This window comes from Neomonachus schauinslandi, chromosome 11 (assembly GCF_002201575.2).
Source record: "Neomonachus schauinslandi chromosome 11, ASM220157v2, whole genome shotgun sequence".
Lineage (NCBI taxonomy): Eukaryota > Metazoa > Chordata > Mammalia > Carnivora > Phocidae > Neomonachus > Neomonachus schauinslandi.
In genome coordinates, this window is record NC_058413.1 from 90,047,138 (window position 1) to 90,066,400 (window position 19,263).

At 45.7% G+C, this 19,263-nt stretch overlaps 1 protein-coding gene across 2 annotated transcripts in view; it reads left to right on the top strand.

Moving 5' to 3' along the window:
* The first annotated feature begins 881 nt into the window (after positions 1-881).
* FEZ1 (fasciculation and elongation protein zeta 1) overlaps positions 882-19,263 on the top strand; it is a 45,883-nt gene continuing 27,501 nt past the window's right edge. Inside the window, exons 1-3 of one of the 2 annotated variants that reach the window (XM_021696358.2) lie at positions 882-1,037; positions 8,126-8,481; positions 16,785-16,884. In XM_021696358.2, coding sequence (XP_021552033.1) covers positions 8,171-8,481; positions 16,785-16,884 — 411 coding nt within the window. In that variant the 5' untranslated portion in view covers positions 882-1,037; positions 8,126-8,170. The remainder of the gene's footprint in view (positions 1,038-8,125; positions 8,482-16,784; positions 16,885-19,263) is intronic. The other variant, XM_021696360.2, reaches the window with a different exon arrangement.

Here is a 19,263-nt window from a genome sequence, read left to right on the forward strand (position 1 = left end):
TCTCAGTGTTGCCCAGGGGTCCTTCACCACACTTCCGCCAGTTGATCTGACTTCATCTCTAACTTGACCAAAGTATTTGGGTTCTCCAAGCAGACATGCTCATCAGGTGCCTTCCATTGATACCTGCAGAGCCTGTGTTTTTAGTTATCTGCTTTCATGAATTACTAGACTTTGCATTGACAGCATCCATAAGGACAGACTTATGCATAGTGGACAAGATAAATGAATGACGAGTTAATTTTCATAAGACCCCAGGGTCCTTCCTTATAATCCCCTCGTGAATTATCCTCTATTACCTCAAGTCCTCCTGTGCCAGAAACCTCACTCAGCTTTATCAGCCTGGATCCAGCTCTCATCCTGCATCTTGGGGCGGTAAACGCCTTTATTACTTTTGGCTTGAGGTCTGAACTGGGTTCGGGCTGGCAGGCATCCCTCAGTTTGCCCACCTCAGTCTCCATTAGAGTAGAATGAGTCAGAGCCCAAAAAAGTCCAAGGGAGTCTTTGGTGTGTTTGAGGGCATCCGCCTGCCCATCCACTCAGCCACCTGCCTGTGTATTTATGGAGAATCTACAGTGTCAGGCGCTGTGAGGTATCCGTATTGAGAGTTACTGCACGCACACATCTTGGAGCTTCTGAATATTCATGAGGGAAGCAGAACGTCCAATGTTAGAGGCGGGAGAAATAGTAAGTCATAAATATTAATAAAGGCAGGCCACATGCTGCCGGGAAGGCTCGGAATGCTAATGAGAAGATGACGTCCGGCCCGGCGCGTGCCAGCGGGCCGGTGCCCGAGCGCGGGCGCGCCCCCGAGCGCCCGGGCACGAGCACGGGGAGGGGGCGGAGGGGGCGGGGTGGAGGAGGGGAGCGGAGCCCGGCGCCGACCGAGCTGCGGGGGGAGCGCTCGCTGGCTCGCCGCTGCCGCTGCTGCCGCCGCCGCCGCCGCCGCCGCGCTGTGCTCCGGCCGCTCCCCGCGGCCCGTGGATGGGGGTGTCCCGCTGAGCCCCGCGATCCGCCTCCCTCCGCCAGGACCCGGACAGGTGCCGTCGCGGGGGGCGACCTTAGCCCGGCTGACCCACTGCCGTGGGTGGGGGTTGGACGGGGGTGGAGAAGGAGGGGGTGGAGAAGGAGACTCCGGCTTCTCGGCCAGCAGGTCGGGGGGTGCCGAAGCCCCGCGCCCCCAGCCCGTCCCATCCTGGAATCGGAACGGAAGAGCCCCGAGGCCGTAGCCCTCCTGCCCAGCCCTTCACGGGAGCGCAGCGCCCGGGTCGGGAGCTGTGGGATGATGGGCACTTCAAGCATCATCAGATCAGAGCCTCGGCCCCCCAGCCAGGCCTGGCGTGCGTGTGCGTGCGAGTGTGTGTGTGTGTGTGTGTGAGAGAGAGAGAGAGCGAGAGAGCGAGAGAGAGAAGGGAGGCGCGGCGCGGTCTGGGGGCTGAGGGAACCGGGAACGCTGTCCGATGGTGTGGGGCAGTGGGTCTGTACCTCCTCCCTGGACCGTTATCTGGTCCGGCTACTCTTCAACGCCCCAGAGTCATCTATGCTCCTAAGAGCCTGAGCCCGCACCCGCCCGTGCCCCTCCCTGGGGTGCCGAGCCCGTCCCCAGGACCATGCATTCCTGCAGTGTCAGAACCTCTATCAGCTGCCGCAGACGCTGCGGGAACGATTGTTTTACTACGGACCAGGTCGCAGAAAGGACGAGGGTGGTGGTGGCTGTGGGGGCGCTGCCCTCCGGTGGGCCCAGGGCCTCTGGGGCTCAGGGGCGCGAGGCTTGACAGAGCCCCAGGACGGGCGTGTTATTCCAGCCCTCTCTTCTTTTTTGCCTATCCCTTCCCTTCTCGCCGCTCGACACCCCCGGAGCTCCCTGCCACTCCCGTGTCCCGCTCTTGTTTGGCCAAAGGGCCGTGGAGTATGTGTGCGGCCTGCGCGGGGTGAGCCCAGCTTTCTTGGAGCGCCAGCCATTGTGCTGCTTGGAAAAGCCTTTCTTTACCCCAACAGACCCGGGCGGGGGGGTGGGGGTGGAGAGGGGGATGTGAAATGAGGGTGAACGGAGCAGCAGGAGGAGGGGAAAGAGGGGGAAGCAGAACCGCAAAGGGGTTGCTGACTTATATGCAACGAAATACTCTTTTTGCGGAAATGGGAAGCTGGCACAGTCCTGTGTCCTGGCTGGTTTTGCTGAGCAGCAGTGGGACAACTGCGGTGGATCAGTGCAGGGCAGATTTTAGGGATGAGGCGGGTGAGGGGCTAGAAATCAACTGATCTATGGGACAGGTAAGAGGAAGAAGGGGGAGATGGAATGGGGCCTCTGTGGAGGTGCAGAGGCCCAGCAGGGGGAGGCATGGTGAATTCTCCTCTGCTCCGGCTTCACTCTGCTCAGCTTAGCAAAGCAAGGAGAGAAAATTTGTTACTGCAGCCCCAAGCTGCATCATTACGCTGCAAGGGAGAGGCTTCTGTGTTTCCTACCCGGTCTCTGTTAAGCTCAGAGCCGTCTTTTCTTTTCCAAATTATACCATCTATTGGGAGCCAAAGTAAATGGAATAGATTATAGGACATAAACTATAGCCCTGCACTGTGTTCTAGGATACAGAGAAAAAGGCAAGGTGACCCTTCTGCGGTTCCCTTTCCCTGCCATTCTTCCTGCCTGCCTTTTTTTAAAAGTTGGTTTGGGAAGCGTAGAGACAGAGGATAAGCTCTGAATTGTATTGACCCTAGCTTTTCAGGGAGGAGGCCTCTGAGATGAGTTGGGAGTGAAGACAGGGCCGAACTTGTCAGGATGCAAGAGTAGGACATTTCAGTGGGGGTGCAGAGGCACCTCACCAAGGGAGAAGAGCCAAAGAAAGTGAGCTAAATGAAGGACAGAAGGCGCACAGGTTCCAGAAGGGTGGCCAGTGCCAACCCAGAGCCCTTCCTTGAGCCAGACTCTCATGGCCTCTGCCACAGCCTGGGGTCTTTCTACAAATACCTGGCTCAGCTTGGGTGTTGAGTAACTTTCAGTTTCCAGTGCAGGCTTTCAGTTTATGTTTCATCTCCAGGTGGTCATTCATCCAGAGCTGCTTGGCTCCTGGGTCGTGAGTCAATGAAAAGAAATCAGGCTACATTGTGGATTGTTGAGATGACCATGTTTCTGAACTCTGGAGCTGTGATATCCCGTTCTTTTATCATCATCTAGGTGAATGCATTTTCTCCAGAGGCTGCCTGGGCTGAGGATAGGTGCTTTCAGCATAATCCTCCTGTTGCCAACACCCAAATCTCAATCTTTGTCTTAGATTCTGGTTAGATTGCTCTCTTGTTGCTGGTTAATAGTATAGACTGTGCCATTTCAAACTAGCACCCCACTGGTATTGCTTACTCTTTCCGGCTCCCCCTTCTGTCTTAGAGAAGAGTACAGATTTAAAGGAAGTGTAAATATCTGGAACATCAGCTGGTTAGCTTTCATGTCTCTCTGAAATGGGGCCAGTGTTCCAAGAAACTTTGACCAAATAAAATCGAAAAAAAGGTGATAAAGTTTATTCAGCAATAGTTCTCCCATTTGATCAACATTTGGAGCATTGCACGTAGACTGTCATGGCAGGGGGAGTTTTTTTTTTTTTTTTACTTGAAACATCCTCCCCCTACATTTCCATGAAACTGAGTTATCCTCATTTTCCTAAATTCATTGACATTTATTGGCCACTACATATGCCATACATTGTGCTTAGCACTCCCAAAGATTATCTTCATTATTCTACAAAATAACCTTCAACTTAAATACTATTTTATTTTTTTTAAAGATTTATTTATTTGAGAGAGAGAGAGAGAGCATGAGCAGGGGAAGGAACAGAGGGAGAGGGAGAGAGAGAATCTTAAGCAGACTCGCCACTGAGCATGGAGCCCGATGTGGGACTCCATCTCATGACTCTGAGATCATGACCGGAGCCCAAACCAAGAGTGGGATGCTTAACTGACTGAGCCACCCAGGCGCCCCTAAATACTATTTTAAACTTCATTTTATGGATGAGGAAACTGAGGCACAAATTTATCAGAGGCTGGTAATTTGCCCAAGTCTCACACCTAAGAAGTGATAGGATCAGGAGGGGAACCTGGAGTCCAGGCTCTTAACCATCACAGAGTCCCGCTCTAGCCCACACAAATCCCTCACCTGTAAAGCCTTTTCTTGCTCCCTGTTATACTCTGTGATCTTTTCTCAACTTACTTTGGCACTCAGGGATTCTCAATCTTTTTTGTGCTGTTGGCCCTTTTGGCAATGTAGAGAAACCTATGGGATTCTCCTCCAAATATGTTTTTAAGTGCATAAAATATAGTTATATTCAAAGAGCCCTTTTAGGGGTCTATAGACCCTAGATGAAGAATCCTCAGGAGGAGGCAGAGTCCCTGTGTCACTTACTAGCCACCTCCTGGGGTCTTAACTGTAGTCAATAATTGGCAATAGTTGTGTATTGTTTTATAGCTGCGTTGTCCAATATGGTAGCCATAGGCCACCTGTGGCTAGTCTAAATGGAAATGTACGGTGAATACACACTGGATTTCAAAGACTTAGTATGAAAAAAGAATGTAAATTGTTTCATTAATATTTTAAAATATAGATTACATTTTGAAAGGCAACCTTTTAGATATATTGGATTAAATGAAATACATTATTAAAATATATTATTAAAATTAAGATCATTAATAAGTTATTAAAATTAAATTGCAAAGCTATTAGCTCTACACTAACACCTTCATATTTTAACAGATGAGAAAAACAGGACTCATGATGCTTCTCACTTAGCCACACATTGGCAGGTCTGTTTGGCTCTTGAGCGTATGTTCTTTTTTTTTTTTTTTTTTTTTTTTTTTTTTTTCCCCTTAAATTTTTTTTTTTTATTCTTATGTTAATCCCCATACATTACATCATTAGTTTTAGATGAAGTGTTCCATGATTCATTGTTTGTGCATAACACCCAGTGCTCCATGCAGAACGTGCCCTCCTCAGTACCCACCACCAGGCTAACCCATCCTCCCACCCCCCTCCCCTCTAGAACCCTCAGTTTGTTTTTCAGAGTCCATCGTCTCTCATGGTTCGTCTACCCCTCCGATTTCCCCCGCTTCATTCTTCCCCTCCCGCTACCTTCTTCTTCTTCTTTTTTTTTTTTTTTCTTAACATATATTGCGTTATTTGTTTCAGAGGTACAGATCTGAGATTCAACAGTCTTGCAAAATTCACAGCGCTTACCAGAGCACATACCCTCCCCAGTGTCTATCACCCAGTCACCCCATCCTTCCCACCCCACCCCCCACTCCAGCAACCCTCAGTTTGTTTCCTGAGATTAAGAATTCCTCATATCAGTGAGATCATATGATACTTGTCTTTCTCTGATTGACTTATTTCACTCAACATAATACCCTCCAGTTCCATCCACGTCGTTGCAAATGGCAAGATCTCGTTCCTTTTGATGGCTGCATAATATTCCATTGTATATATATACCAGATCTTCTTTATCCATTCATCTGTTGATGGACATCTTGGCTCTTTCCACAGTTTGGCTATTGTGGACATTGCTGCTATAAACATCGGGGTGCACGTACCCCTTCGGATCCCTACTTTTGTATCTTTGGGGTAAATACCCAGTAGTGCAATTGCTGGATCGTATGGTAGCTCTATTTTCAACTTTTTGAGGAACCTCCATACAGTTTTCCAGAGTGGCTGCACCAGCTTGCATTCCCACCAACAGTGTAGGAGGGTTCCCCTTTCTCCGCATCCCCGCCAACATCTGTCATTTCCTGACTTGTTAATTTTAGCCATTCTGACAGGTGTGAGGTGGTATCTCATTGAGGTTTTGATTTGGATTTCCCTGATGCCGAGCGATACTGAGCACTTTTTCATGTGTCTGTTGGCCATTTGGATGTCTTCTTTGGAAAAATGTCTTTTCATGTCTTCTGCCCATTTCTTGATTGGATTCTTTGTTCTTTGGGTGTTGAGTTTGATGAGTTCTTTATAGATTTTGGATGCTAGCCCTTTATCTGATATGTCATTTGCAAATATCTTCTCCCATTCTGTTGGTTGTCTTTTGGTTTTGTTGACTGTTTCTTTTGCTGTGCAAAAGCTTTTTATCTTGATGAAGTCCCAATAGTTCATTTTTGCCCTTGCCTCCCTTGCCTTTGGCGATGTTTCTAGGAAGAAGTTGCTTCGGTTGAGGTCAAAGAGGTTGCTGCCTGTGTTCTCCTTTAGGATTTTGATGGACTCCTGTCTCACATTGAGGTCTTTCAACCATTTGGAGTCTATTTTTGTGTGTGGTGTAAGGAAATGGTCCAGTTTCATTCTTCTGCATGTGGCTATCCAATTTTCCCAACACCATTTGTTGAAGAGACTGTCTTTTTTCCATTGGACATTCTTTCCTGCTTTGTCAAAGATGAGTTGACCATAGAGTTGAGGGTCCATTTCTGGTTGAGCGTATGTTCTTTCGAAGATATCATACTGCTTTTCTATCTCTTTATCTTGATATCTTATCATGTTGCCTTTGCGAGCCATAAATACTTAGAATATGTTTTGATGGGATGTGATGGTAATTGGCTTAATTCCAGTATAATCCCAGTAAGAGCTGGCTAGGTCCTCGCCTGGCATGACCTTTGCCTCACTTATTTAGAGTTTAAGTTTTATAGACAGAGAGGGAGAACGGCACTTGCAGGGCAAAACCCCTGGTTTTTGCTGTCTGTCAGGTTCTCCTCAGGTGGTGGTTCCAATTTCAGCATCTAACTGGACCAGTAATCACACACAGGAGAGAAAAGTTTGGTTGCCTTTGCATTTTACAGGGAAGAAAGTGGAGTATGTAGGGAAGGGTATGCTAGACAATAATGCTGGGCTGCTGAAATGGAAAATGAGAAAATGTATGTGAGGGACAGATGATCATTTTTCAATGAGCGCACATTGATTGATTGCCTAGCTGCACACCAGGGGGTGCTAGGAGCCATGCGTGATGTCCAGAGGACGTCTGTGCCTCCTGAGGAATTTACATTAAAACTGGGGAAGGGCTTAGATATCCACATGGTTGGATAAATCACAGTTGAAGGCAGTGTATGAGGAGGACCGAGAGCCATGGAAAAGAAAGCAGGCCCGAGTATGCAGCCTTTCAGCGGGGGGTGCCCGAGATGGTTATGGAGGCTGGCCTTGCAGCGCATGGGTATTTGGGTCTCTCTCTGTCAGGATAACCAATCATTTGATCCATTCCTTTAGCCCCAGACAGAAGCTCTGTATCTTAGAAAAGCTCAGGTGCTTGTTTGAAAGTCTCTATTGGTCTATGATGTATTTATTGATAGTAATACCCAGGTCCATGAATCCCTCTCCAAAACCCTTGGGGCCAGGCATTTTAGAAAGCAGTAATAGAGTGCATATTCTGCATATCACCTCCTGGGGACTGGGGCAGCAATCACCGTAATTAAAAACATTAATATTTCCGCAGCAAAACACACTAAATGGGATAAATTAAAACCATAAGCAACTTTATATTCATGTAGATCAGCTTTAGTTGCCAAGTGAGGTCAGGTCAGGTTTTGCCACCAAATAAGTTATGAAAGACTTCTGGTTTTCAGAGCATGTGGATAAGGATGTAGACCTATGGTAATAATAATAATAATGATAATGATAATAATAATAATATTAAACGGAGAACGTATGGAACAACAATGATGTTTATTTTCTTCCAGGCACTGTTCTAAGCACTTACCTGGGTTTACTCCCTTAACCCTTAAGACGATCCCTTGCAGATTATTATTTCTGTCTTGAGAAAAAAATAAAAGGAAGTACAGAGAGTTAAGTAAGTTGTCAGGTTGCAACTGGTAAGGGTCAGAACAGGATGCAAACCTAGGCAGTCTGGTTCAGGGGCTGCATCTTAAACCACTGTGCTTTGTCTTTTGGAGCAGGGAACTGGAAGCAGGCATGTCTCCAAAGTTTACTCCTCTTAGGTTATTCACACTGACGACACTGTTTGAACGCTTCACGTGTATAACAGTGAGCAGCAGTGATGGATACCTGGAAAGTGGAATCTTCGTTTTCAGAGGGATCCAGAGTCAGGGACTACCTGGTTATGGCTCCTCAGCAGGGCTGGCACAAAAGCCCAGTCCCAGCTCACGTTACCTTGTTTATTTCTCCTAGATAAACGAGTCCTGAGAGTTGCCCTTGTCCTATCGCTGGGCAAGAATGGAGGCCCCCCTGGTGAGTCTGGATGAAGAGTTCGAGGACCTTCGGCCCTGCTGCTCAGAGGACCGGGAGGAGAAACCACAGTGTTTCTATGGCTCATCTCCCCACCATCTAGAGGACCCCTCCCTCTCTGAGCTGGAGAATTTTTCTTCCGAAATAATCAGCTTCAAGTCCATGGAGGACCTCGTGAACGAATTTGACGAGAAGCTCAATGTCTGCTTTCGGAACTACAACGCCAAGACGGAGACACTCGCTCCCGTGAAGAACCAGTTCCAGATCCAGGAGGAGGAGGAGACCCTGCAGGACGAGGAGTAAGAAGTCTTAATTGCCCTCTGTTGCTTCAGACGCGAGCCCCGTAGTCTGGGGCTCCTTGACATAGAACTGGTTTCTGTCCGTGGGCTCGTGGCATATCACTTAGACTTTTCTGTGGTGGGGCAGGGCCCCGGTAATTGTTGACATTATACTGTTGTGTCCCTGTACAGTGACCTGAAGAGCTTTCTTAAAATGGAAACCTTAACGGAATGAAAGATTTTTAGAAAATAGGTTTTCTTTTATACGAAATGGAATTTTAGGAGCATGATCCATTTTAGGGTCTGCTATCTTCAGTTTTCTTTTTTTTTTTCCTTTCCAAAGATTTATTTTGCACGAGCCTTCTATGGCTTTCTTTTTCCTCATTAAAGCACACATTTTACTTTGCTTGCATGTGGAGCTGTTTCCCTTATTATTTCTAGTAGCTTTAATTACATACATTAATTAGAATTCTTAACCCTTAGAAGGCTTGCTTTCTGGGGAAAACGAAGAAGTAAACAATGGTGAACTGTTTGTTATAACAGCATTCTTCAGACTGGCTAATTTAAGGATACATTTAATAATTTCTAGAAGCACATGTTACAGGACTTTTTCCTTTGGTGCCCACTGTTCTTGGTCACAGCGCTTTGAAGAATGAAGAGGTAGATGGGGCAGACTGGTGGGCAGCAAAGCAAGGTTTATTGAGTGATAGTACAAAGCTCCCAAAGAAGGAGGGGACCCGAGAGGGTTGCCCCTCCTTTTTTAAAGATTTTATTTATTTGAGAGAGGGAGCATGAGAGAGAGCACAAGCAGTGGGGAGGGGCAGAGGGAGAGGGAGAAGCAGATCCCCCGCTGAGCAGGGAGCCCGATGCAGGGCTCCATCCCAGGACCCCCGAAATCATGACCTGAGCCGAAGGCAGACATTTAACCAACTGAGCCACCCAGGTACCCCTTCAGTTTTCTTTATATCAGTAGTAATCCACCCAGATACTAGAAATAAGGACCAGGAAAAAATTATTTAACTGTGACAGAGGAATCTGTCACTGGAACAATTTGCTTCAAGAAACAGCAGAATTATGAAAATCACCCGTTTACAAACCCTCCTCAGGACTGGAAAGTCGTCTACAAATGTTAAGATATGTCCAAACAAGAAAGCATACAAACTGAACTGAGAGCCCAGGGAATTACCTTGGGCACAATAAAGGTGATAATTAGGTGACCTGGCTTTTGAGGAGGCAGCGTCCCTGTGTCACTTACTAGCCACCTCCTGGGGTCTTAACTGTAGTCAAGAAAAGGGCTTTGAGAAAAGTGCTGTTTGAGGAATGACTAGAAAAACAGGAAGGGGTTAATTCGGTACATAAATTAAAGAAGGGTGTTTTGGGCACTTAATAAAAACAGGCCTGAATTCCCTATAGAGAGAAAATATGCATCAATTGTTTTTTAAGATTTTTAATTTATTTGACAGAGAGAGACACAGTGAGAGAAGGAACACAAGCAGGGGGAGTGGGAGAGGGAGAAGCAGGCTTACCATGGAGCAGGGAGCCCGATGCGGGGCTCGATGCGGGGCTCGATGCGGGGCTCGATGCGGGGCTCGATCCCAGGACCCTGGGATCATGGCCTGAGCCGAAGGCAGATGCTTAACGGCTGAGCCACCCAGGCGCCCCTGCATCAGTCGTTCTTAAGGAATCACACAAGAAACGTCAAGTAGTTGTAATGCAACTTTGGAGCAATTGGGCTTTTGGTTTCTCTTTTTATGAACTTGAGCCGGGGGAGGGGGGAGTGTTGCCCATAAATAAGTGGGGTAAAAGGTCATGTCCAAGACAAGGGAGCCTGACCTGTGTGGGAGGTAGTTGCTGACTTGATGACCCTGTGAGTGTACCCGGGCTCTGTGTCTGTCTGTCTCATTCACTATTATATCCCCATGTCTAATATAGGGCTTGGTTGTGTTGTAAGTAATCCAGGAATATTTTTTGAATGAAATACTGAATGTCGAATGAATTGGGTGAGCCATTATGGCTGGCTTTGTAGGTGAAGGTAATGCATTTCCAGATCCACACCATTTCCTTCTCTCCTTTTTAATTAATGTTGGCCTGAAGTCATGATCAGAGAGAACATTTTACTCTGGTGACTTGGAAAGAACCTAGTTCCTTACCTCACCCAGGCAGTGCTCTGAAAATGACATTTTATTTATTTTTTTAAATATTATTCTTCTTTTGATTTTTTTTTTTTTTAAGATTTTATTTATTTGATAGAGAGAGACAGCAAGAGAGGGAACACAAGCAGGAGGAGTGGGAGAGGGAGAAGCAGGCTTCCTGCGGAGCAGGGAGCCCGATGCGGGGCTGGATCCCAGGACCCTGGGATCATGACCTGAGCCGAAGGCAGATGCTTAACGACTGAGTCACCCAAGCGCCCCTGAAAATGACATTTTAAGATGCGTCCCATTCCTTTGCTTCCAACAAATCATTTCTTCCCTATCTAACCACCCTCCCCCCCCGCCCGCCGCCACCGCTCCCCACTGCCTCATTAAAGATGAAGGCCCAGTGAGCAGGTTCTTACTCTCTTCTAGCACATTAGCAGAGGCCACTCAATGTTAATTACCATCACATGGGGTTATTGGTCCGCTCACCCTGATTTTTCTGACTTGCCTGCCTCATTGACTGCCTCAGCTAAAAGATCAAAGGTTGAATATTTCCTTAGAGATAAGGTACGGTTTGGGAATAGCATAGAGGGAGGAAGCCAGGAACAGAGAAATTAACACTGCGCTTTCTAGGCGGTCAATGTATCTAAACATTTCCAACTTAAAATAAAAATCAGAGTTAAATTGCACATTTTGCCTATAGATACCTATCCAGACACTGTAAAATTATAACCTATAAAATTATGATGGAGTAAGGAAAAAGATAATTTAATATCTAATCTGGTTATGATTCTCCTGAGCATAGCTTGTGATAAACTTGCTTAGGTTTGATATTGGGATGGGTATTTCATCCACAAATGGACTGAAAGTGTTTTGGCTGGGTTAGAGCTAAATAATAGAAACATAAAACAAAAGCTGTGGGGGCACCTGGGTGGCTCAGTCGGTTAAGCGTCTGCCTTCGGCTCAGGTCATGATTTCGGGGGTCCTGGGATGGAGCCCCGCATCGGGCTCCCTGCTCGGCGGGAAGCCTGCTTCTCCCTCTGCCTCTGTCATTCCCCTGCTTGTGTTCTCTCTTGCTCTCTCTCTCTCTGACAAATAAATAAACAAAATCTTTAAAAAAAAACCCAACAAACAACAAAAGCTGTGAAATTCTTAGTCAAACTGACCTCCTTAAAGATAGCACAAGTCATAAAGCGAGTGCAGTAATTCCCTTTAAAGTTTGGATTTCTTTCCTTCTCATGTGGAACTATTTGGCCAATAGGGAATTGGCTGAGATGTCAACTCTGATTTGTCAGGGCGTGGAAGTTTTAGATACTACAAGAGAGTCAAATTTGAATAGCTATTTCCTGGTTGTAAGTTTAGAAACTTCCAGAATCTATTCTTTGCACATGTGTGATCATCCTTTCCTTTGTCATAAGAGATTGAATATGGAGGCCAGAGACCCTTTAGGGACCTCAGCCCACCGCCTGCCTCACTGGGGTTGTGATAGGCCCTGGATGCAGGGGGGCCAAACATGTGAGAACAATCACAGTTTCCTGTTCTTTAGATAGAATTATTGGGTTAAAGGTGTTAAAAATAAAGTCTACATGGGGTTGCGCCTGTCTGGCTCGGTCGGAAGAGCATGAAACTATTGATCTTGGGGTTGTGAGTTCTAGCCCCACGCTGGGTTTAGAGATGACTTAAATAAGTAAAAACTTAAAATCAAATAAAATCCACACGGTAAATAAATACCCCGTAGTCAGCCATACTTGAAGGTGAAGACAAGTAAATACCAAATACTCAGGATAGGGAAAGCCGATGGATAACTGATTTTTAAGAAAGTTACTTCTCTTCTCAGAGATTGTTTCCCCAGAGGGCAGAGGTAGTATTGATTCCAGTTAAGTCCTTGAAAGAATCTAAAAAGTTGTTCAAAGCCATTATGTGCTAATAGTAATTCCTAAGTCTTAACTGCGAAACAAGTATTAACAAACTCACGTGAACACACAGCCAAGTGTGGCTATCGGCTTGACTGGACACAAAACACTGGCTGAGGGCAGGAGCCAGCCTTGAGGGTATTAAGGAAAATGTTATCAAATTGGAATTCTAATAAGCGCTCTAGGCTAGCTCCCTGCCATATTGTCAAGAAAAGGTACAAAGAGGGGTGCGTGCGTGTGTGTATGTGTGTGCGTGCGTGTGTGTGTGTGTGTGTGTGTGTGTGTGTTGGGGGCTGGGCAGGACTCACGGAGCCTTGATGGCCATGTTGCCAGTAGACCCAGGTCTTTGTACTCGGGTCCTGTCACAACCCATCCTGCTCAGTCCGTTTGCTCTGCCAGTGTCTGTTTCCGAATCCCCAGCCCTGTATGGTGAAAGAGAGTTTAGTCCGTTCCATAGGCACCTAACTAAGCCCAGGCCATAAACCACGCACATGAAGAACCTTTTCTGTCATTACAGGGACTGAGAGAGCAAACTGAATCGTGCGTGCCATGGCAGCATAATGACAGGAATTGAGGCAACCTGTTTAATCTTGGCTCTTTGATAACAGATCTAGGAGGTAACATTCAGAGTCTCCCTTCCCCAAGATAAGAGTAAGTAGCGGGGTGCTTCTCAGGGAAGTAGAATTTCACGGTCCCCCTCAGGGTGCCTATAAAAGGGAGTATATTCATTCCCAAGGCCCCTGCTGTGGGATAACAGATAGCCTCTCTCGGGAAGAAAGCCTTTCCCATTCTCTTCCTCACAAAAGCTTTGTGTTTTTCCCTCCCACCGCTGGCTCTTGGCTCCCCTGGCTGGCTGCCTGCCGTGAGTGTTCTGCCTTTGGCTTCCATTTAACCGTCGCTGGGGCAGGAGAGCTAGACCGGAAGCCCCCATGGCCCCCGCTGCCCCCACCGTTCCTCCTTTTGTAGACCGATGAAAGCATCCTGTCCAAGGATAATGTAGTTAGAGATCTTTCACGCAGAGCCGGTTTCTGAACTGCTGTTCTAGCTTGTGATTGGGAACTTGGTATATTATTCTCATGCCCCTGCCAGTGCCCATCATAAAATTATAAAGAATCGGAATAGTTATGTGGTTAGGAATATAGGCTCTGTAGCCACATTGCCCAGTTTCAAATCCCACCTCTGCAATTACTGGCTGTGTGAACTTAGACAAGTTAACGGACTTCTCTGTTTCAGTTTTTTTCCCCTTAGGATCTGCCTTATAGAGTTGTGAGGCATGAATGAATTGATCCACAGAAAGGTTTAGAAGAGTATCTGGCTTATAGTCAATGCCCATGAAGTGTTGGCTGCTAGTGTTGTTATTGTTACATGGGCACTGAATGCGTGTGGGAGTGTGGGAAGGTATGCGAGCAATTACAGAGAGATAGAGTCACTCCATCTTAAAGGTTCTTTATGAACCTCAAAGGGGAAAGAGTACTTCAGAAAAGAAGAAGAAAATTCGGACAAAACAGGAAAGAATGAGGATGGTTTGAAATCCTGAGGAGACAAGTGTGTATGGAATCATCCCTAAAAATCTAGAATTAGAAGATGAAATCCAGAGCATGTCAGTGAAGGCTCACATGAGAAAAGTGGCCCCTCCCTACGTGATTTGACAGAGTCCCTACTTGTCATTTTAAGAATGCACACAGTTTCAAGGTCATTGGCAAGTGTGCAGTTCATTAAAGTTCCCAGCTTCTGTCCAGCCTAGGAGAGGCACAAAAGGCTCCTGGCTATTTTGGGCTTTGCTGAATTTCATTTTCCCAGGCACTTGATGCAGGGACAAATCCGAAGGTCAATGCCCGCATGCTTGTTGTTGATTCTTGCAGCAGAGGATGTAACGCAGCGATGCAAGGAGGAGTGGTCCGCTGGCCTTCCCCGTGGGTGTGGTGCTTGGAGCTTTGTCTTGGAGACAGCAAATCTTGTTTGCCTCTTGGCTTTAGAATGCTACTGAGACTTGGCGTTTAGCATTAGGCTGGATTAATGAAGCTCTAATGGTGCCTGACGGAGATTGGATTATCACCCATGTTTAAGAAGCAGACTCTGAAATCCTGCTGAATGGATGTCTAATGAACACTTGATGAGTCCTCTCAAAGTGCTTTCTTGTAATTGTAGGAAAATAATGAATAAGCGGATCACCCAAGCACGGCTATAAAATTGTGTTTTCTTGAGTTCCTTCAATGTGCTTCATGACCAATTGTATACCTTGCGCAACTACGAAAAATCTCTTTGCTTCTATGCCCATAAATCATATATCATTCTGGATTTTACGTATGTTAAGAGCACTCCCCTGTCCAAATTTCAAGTGTCTGTGCTCTTGTCCATCCTGCACTTACCTTTTCAGCATCTTACCCTGGATTTTGTCATGTTTTGAATTTGATCCATATGTATACGTAGTTGCTTATTTTTAAATGGCTGTTTCTTTATATTAGTCAATCTAAATAAAGTTTACTTTCTTAGACCTTGTTTTCATAGGTATCGCTCATGTTTGACATGCGTAGGCACCTGAGGGAGATTGCATAGAGCCCTCATTTATCATTAGGTAATATTAACTCAAGCGTCACTGGCTACCTTGGATGGCATTATTTTAGGAATTTGGTTTACTGATTTACATTAATCTCTCAGTGTTGACTCATTTGTTTATTTTCCTGTGTGTGAGAGTTTGTGACTTTAGGTAATTTCCCCTAACCCCCAAGAACTCTTTCTGAGATAAGTGAATTAAATGACCTGAATTGTAGAAAAGGGTTTCTTATAATGCACATATCGGAATTTTTAAAAGAAATGTAATAAAGGGAGCCCCATCTTCCCTCACTAAAAACCAACTGTTAGAGGGTATTTTTTTTTTTTTAAAGATTTTATTTGTTTATCTGACAGAGAGAGAGAGAGAACAAGTAGGCAGAGAGACAGGCAGAGGGAGAGGGAGAAGCAGGCTCCCAGCTGAGCAGGGAGCCCGATGCGGGGCTCGATCCCAGGACCCCGGGATCATGACCTGAGCCGAAGGCAACCGCTTAACCGGCTGAGCCACCCACGCACCCCTGTTAGAGGGTATTGATTGATTCCTTTCATATATTTGCCTTAGAGTGTCCACGACGGAGATTTATATTGCTAGAGGGCGGCATTGTGCCACCTGTGGGCTCAATAGAGCATTTTGGGTAATAAGTAAGCACAAATAGCATGGGCATTATCCTCTTAGCTACATTAGATGTCAAGGAGTTAATTCTTGACCATTTAGATTGCAGGCCTCTGAAATTGAAATGCATCTAAACTCTATGATGGCCCTGATCTTAATGAGATTCAGCCAGAAAATCTACCTTGATATCCACCTGCCTCTATCTGTCTATCTATCTATCTATCTATCTCTCTGTCTCTCTATCTATCATGATCTTCCTCCTTCTCTCTCAATCTTCTTTGCCCATAGGAAAGGAAAGGAAACATGGGTATTTTTTTTTAAAGATTTTATTTATTTATTTGACAGAGACAAAGCGAGAGAAGGAACACAAGCAGGGGGAGTGGAAGAGGGAGAAGCAGGCTTCCCACTGAGCAGGGAGCCCAATGTGGGATTCTATCCCAGGACCCTGGGATCATGACCTGAAGCCAAACGCAGACGCTTAATGACTGAGCCACCCAGGCGCCTTCAACATGGACATTTCTTTCTTTTTTCTTTTCTCTTTTTTTTTAAAGATTTTATTTATCTATTTGACACAGAGAGAGAGAGAGCACAAGCAGGGAAGCGGCAGGCAGAGAGAGAAGCAGACCCCCTGCTGAGCAGGGAGGCTGATGCGGGACTCGATCCCAGGACCCTGGGATCATGACCTGAGCCGAAGGCAGACGCTTAACCGACTAAGCCACCCAGGCGCCTCCAACATGGGCATTTCTTAGGTTCATGACACATGAACTATTTGGTTGAGGGGCAGATTTATTTTCAGGGGCAATTTATTTTTTGCCAGAGGTGATTTGATTGTAGACTCTACCATTTATATCTCAATGGTGAGAAAGCCCTCTTCTCTTAAGCAAACACCTTTCATGCTGAAGCCCCTGGCCAGGGTCCATTCTCTTGGCTCTTTCTCTTCTGGTAGTGCCTCTAATTCCATTTCTAAGCTGCTTTGCTCTTGCATGCTGGAAGGCAGATGATCTCAGCCTGGCACACACAGAAGCCTGTCTCCTCCACTGGCCCAGCTCTTCCTTCCTCCAGGCGGGGCCAGGCCACAGATGTGTGCTAATAAGAGCTTCTCTTTGTTTACAGGGTTTGGGATGCTCTGACAGAGAATTACATCCCTTCACTCTCAGAAGACTGGAGGGACCCAAACATGGAGGCTCTGAATGGCAACAGCTCTGATATTGAGGTACCTCTCTGGGGCCCCTTACTTAATAAGGCTTGAGAAGATGTGGATTCCAGTTAGAAAATCATTCAGTAATTCCACAGTCTTCCCCATTAGGTAATGAAGCTCAGCAACAGCTCTAAAACATTGCTGGGAAGGCAGGAGTTGTGGAGGAGGTGAAGAGTAAGATGAGGGGACATCCAGTGTATACGAGGTGATCCAAATGGCTATCCGTAAAAAGTGTAAATGCACATTACTCTGTGGTTGATCTGTGTCCTGCAACGTGCAAAATAGGGTGGTCTGAAGTAAGAGAGTAGGAGAGTGACCATAACAGGCTTCTCTTGTGTTCAAATAATAATGATTTTTAAAAAAAAATCAAGTTTTTCTATCTAAAATGAACTGTTCAGTACCACCAAAAACAAGATGGCAAATAGTGATAGATTTGTGTCAAGGTCAAAGCCTGGCAAATGACCAAAGCTGGGGCCTAGACATTAGTGAGGTGGCCACTCAGTGGAGAGTGGCCAATGAGACGGTTATAGACTCAACCAAGAAGACGTTTATGCAGCTGAACCTGAGTCACATTCTGTGCTTACTGATGCCAAAGAAGAAAGTAGCCTAAAGGCTTCTGAATAAAGAGAATACTTGTTTTGAGTTGATTTGCATGGGCTAAGGAGTGACCTTTCAGAAGATCCAAATCGCCCTTCCTAGCTGAATCTACGTATAGAAAAGTAAAATCATTTAATAGCTCTGTCCTTCCTAAAAGCCGATTTCTGCCTTGCTTGGTTTTCTAGTTTCAGCTGTATAGGAAATTTGACAATTTCTTATCAGGAAGGGCTGTTACGCCCTGTGGGCTCAGCAAATGAGGGAAAGGGAGGTGGATCTCATCTTCCTAGGTCCTCCAGAATTGAGTCCAAGTAAAAGAGCAAGAGACACATTTCCCTTACTGGGCGATATTTCTGCAGATCATTGCCCCAAATAGCACAGCAAAGAGATCAGCAGTTGGCTGATTTGTTGAAAATGTGGCTGTACATCCTTAACTCGTTTAATAATTAGCAATCCAAAATTCTCAAAACCTCAAGGTTTCACTGATGGGGTAGGTAAGGTGGCGACTTTGACACAAGGAGATTCGGGACAAGCCTACTCAGTGTGGATCCAGGAGGCTGTGTCCCAAGTCCTGTTTTGGCTCCTGACTGCTTGTTTTCTCTTGAGATGCTAATGTATATCCTTACCCCAGATGCAAAGGACAAGGAGGCAACCATGGAATAAATCTAATTACTGAAATAAAATCAGGTCCATCATGGTGCAAAAGGCAGATTTTGCTTTGCTATCTCTTTGGCCACCTTTCCAACTCATTTTGTAGATGAAGCCAAAGGGTGTATAAGATAGCCTGCCCTTCATAAGTCTCTAATTTATCCTCATTTGCAGATTTCCCTCAAGAGGTTTAATATTTCAGGGCAAATTGAATGAACCTGAGAAGGATGATCTTGAGTTCCACTCCTTGTGAAATTTCTTCCATCCAACCCATGGGAAAATGACAGGGTAGCAAAAGTGGATGGATTAAGGCTGTTTTGTTTCATCTCCTTTATTATCGGGATTCAATACAGTAGAAGCTCTTTTAACTGACCTCAGTTTAAATGATTTGCTAGATTAACCAGCGCTCTGTATTCCTGTAAGAGAGCGGCCAACCCAGTGCCCTTGACTTGCTGAATGCACACAGCTGGTAGGCTTCTTTGAGCAAGCCCTCATAGCTCTTCTTCTACTTAAGTGGTTCATCGCCAAGAATCAGTTGTGTTTGTTCCCAAACCTCTTTTTATGCTTGTCCTTGTGACTCTAAGAAATGTAATCAAACATTATAGAAGCTGTTGGATTATGACAGCAAAGAGAGTCGTGTTTTGCTCTTTTAAATCAAAGTAACACATGTACATAGTCTTTTTCTTAAAAAATATTTTTTTTATTTATTTGAGATAGAATGAGAGCTAGAGAGAACATGAACGTGGGCAGGGGGCTGGGAGGGGAAGGGATAGAGGGAGAGGGAGACGCAGGCTCTCCACTGAGCAGGGAGCCCGATGCGGGGCTCAATCCCAGGACCCTGAGATCATGACCTGAGCTGAAGGCAGACGCTTAACCGACTGAACCACCCAGGCGCCCCATACATGTACCTAGTCTTAAAAGTCAAATAATACTTTAAAAATATTATAAGACCTAAAGCCTCCCCCACTCCCCTGCCACCAGCAGCTCCTGAATTGTCTTTCCTTACTCCATAGAGGCAACCACTTTTATTTCTTTTGGCATATACCTCAAATTTTCTAAGTAACACATTTATATTGCTGTTCGCTTGATGATTCAAATCAACAGTTTGGGCTGTTATCTATTAACTTTATACTATAGAAGATAAGATTTAAC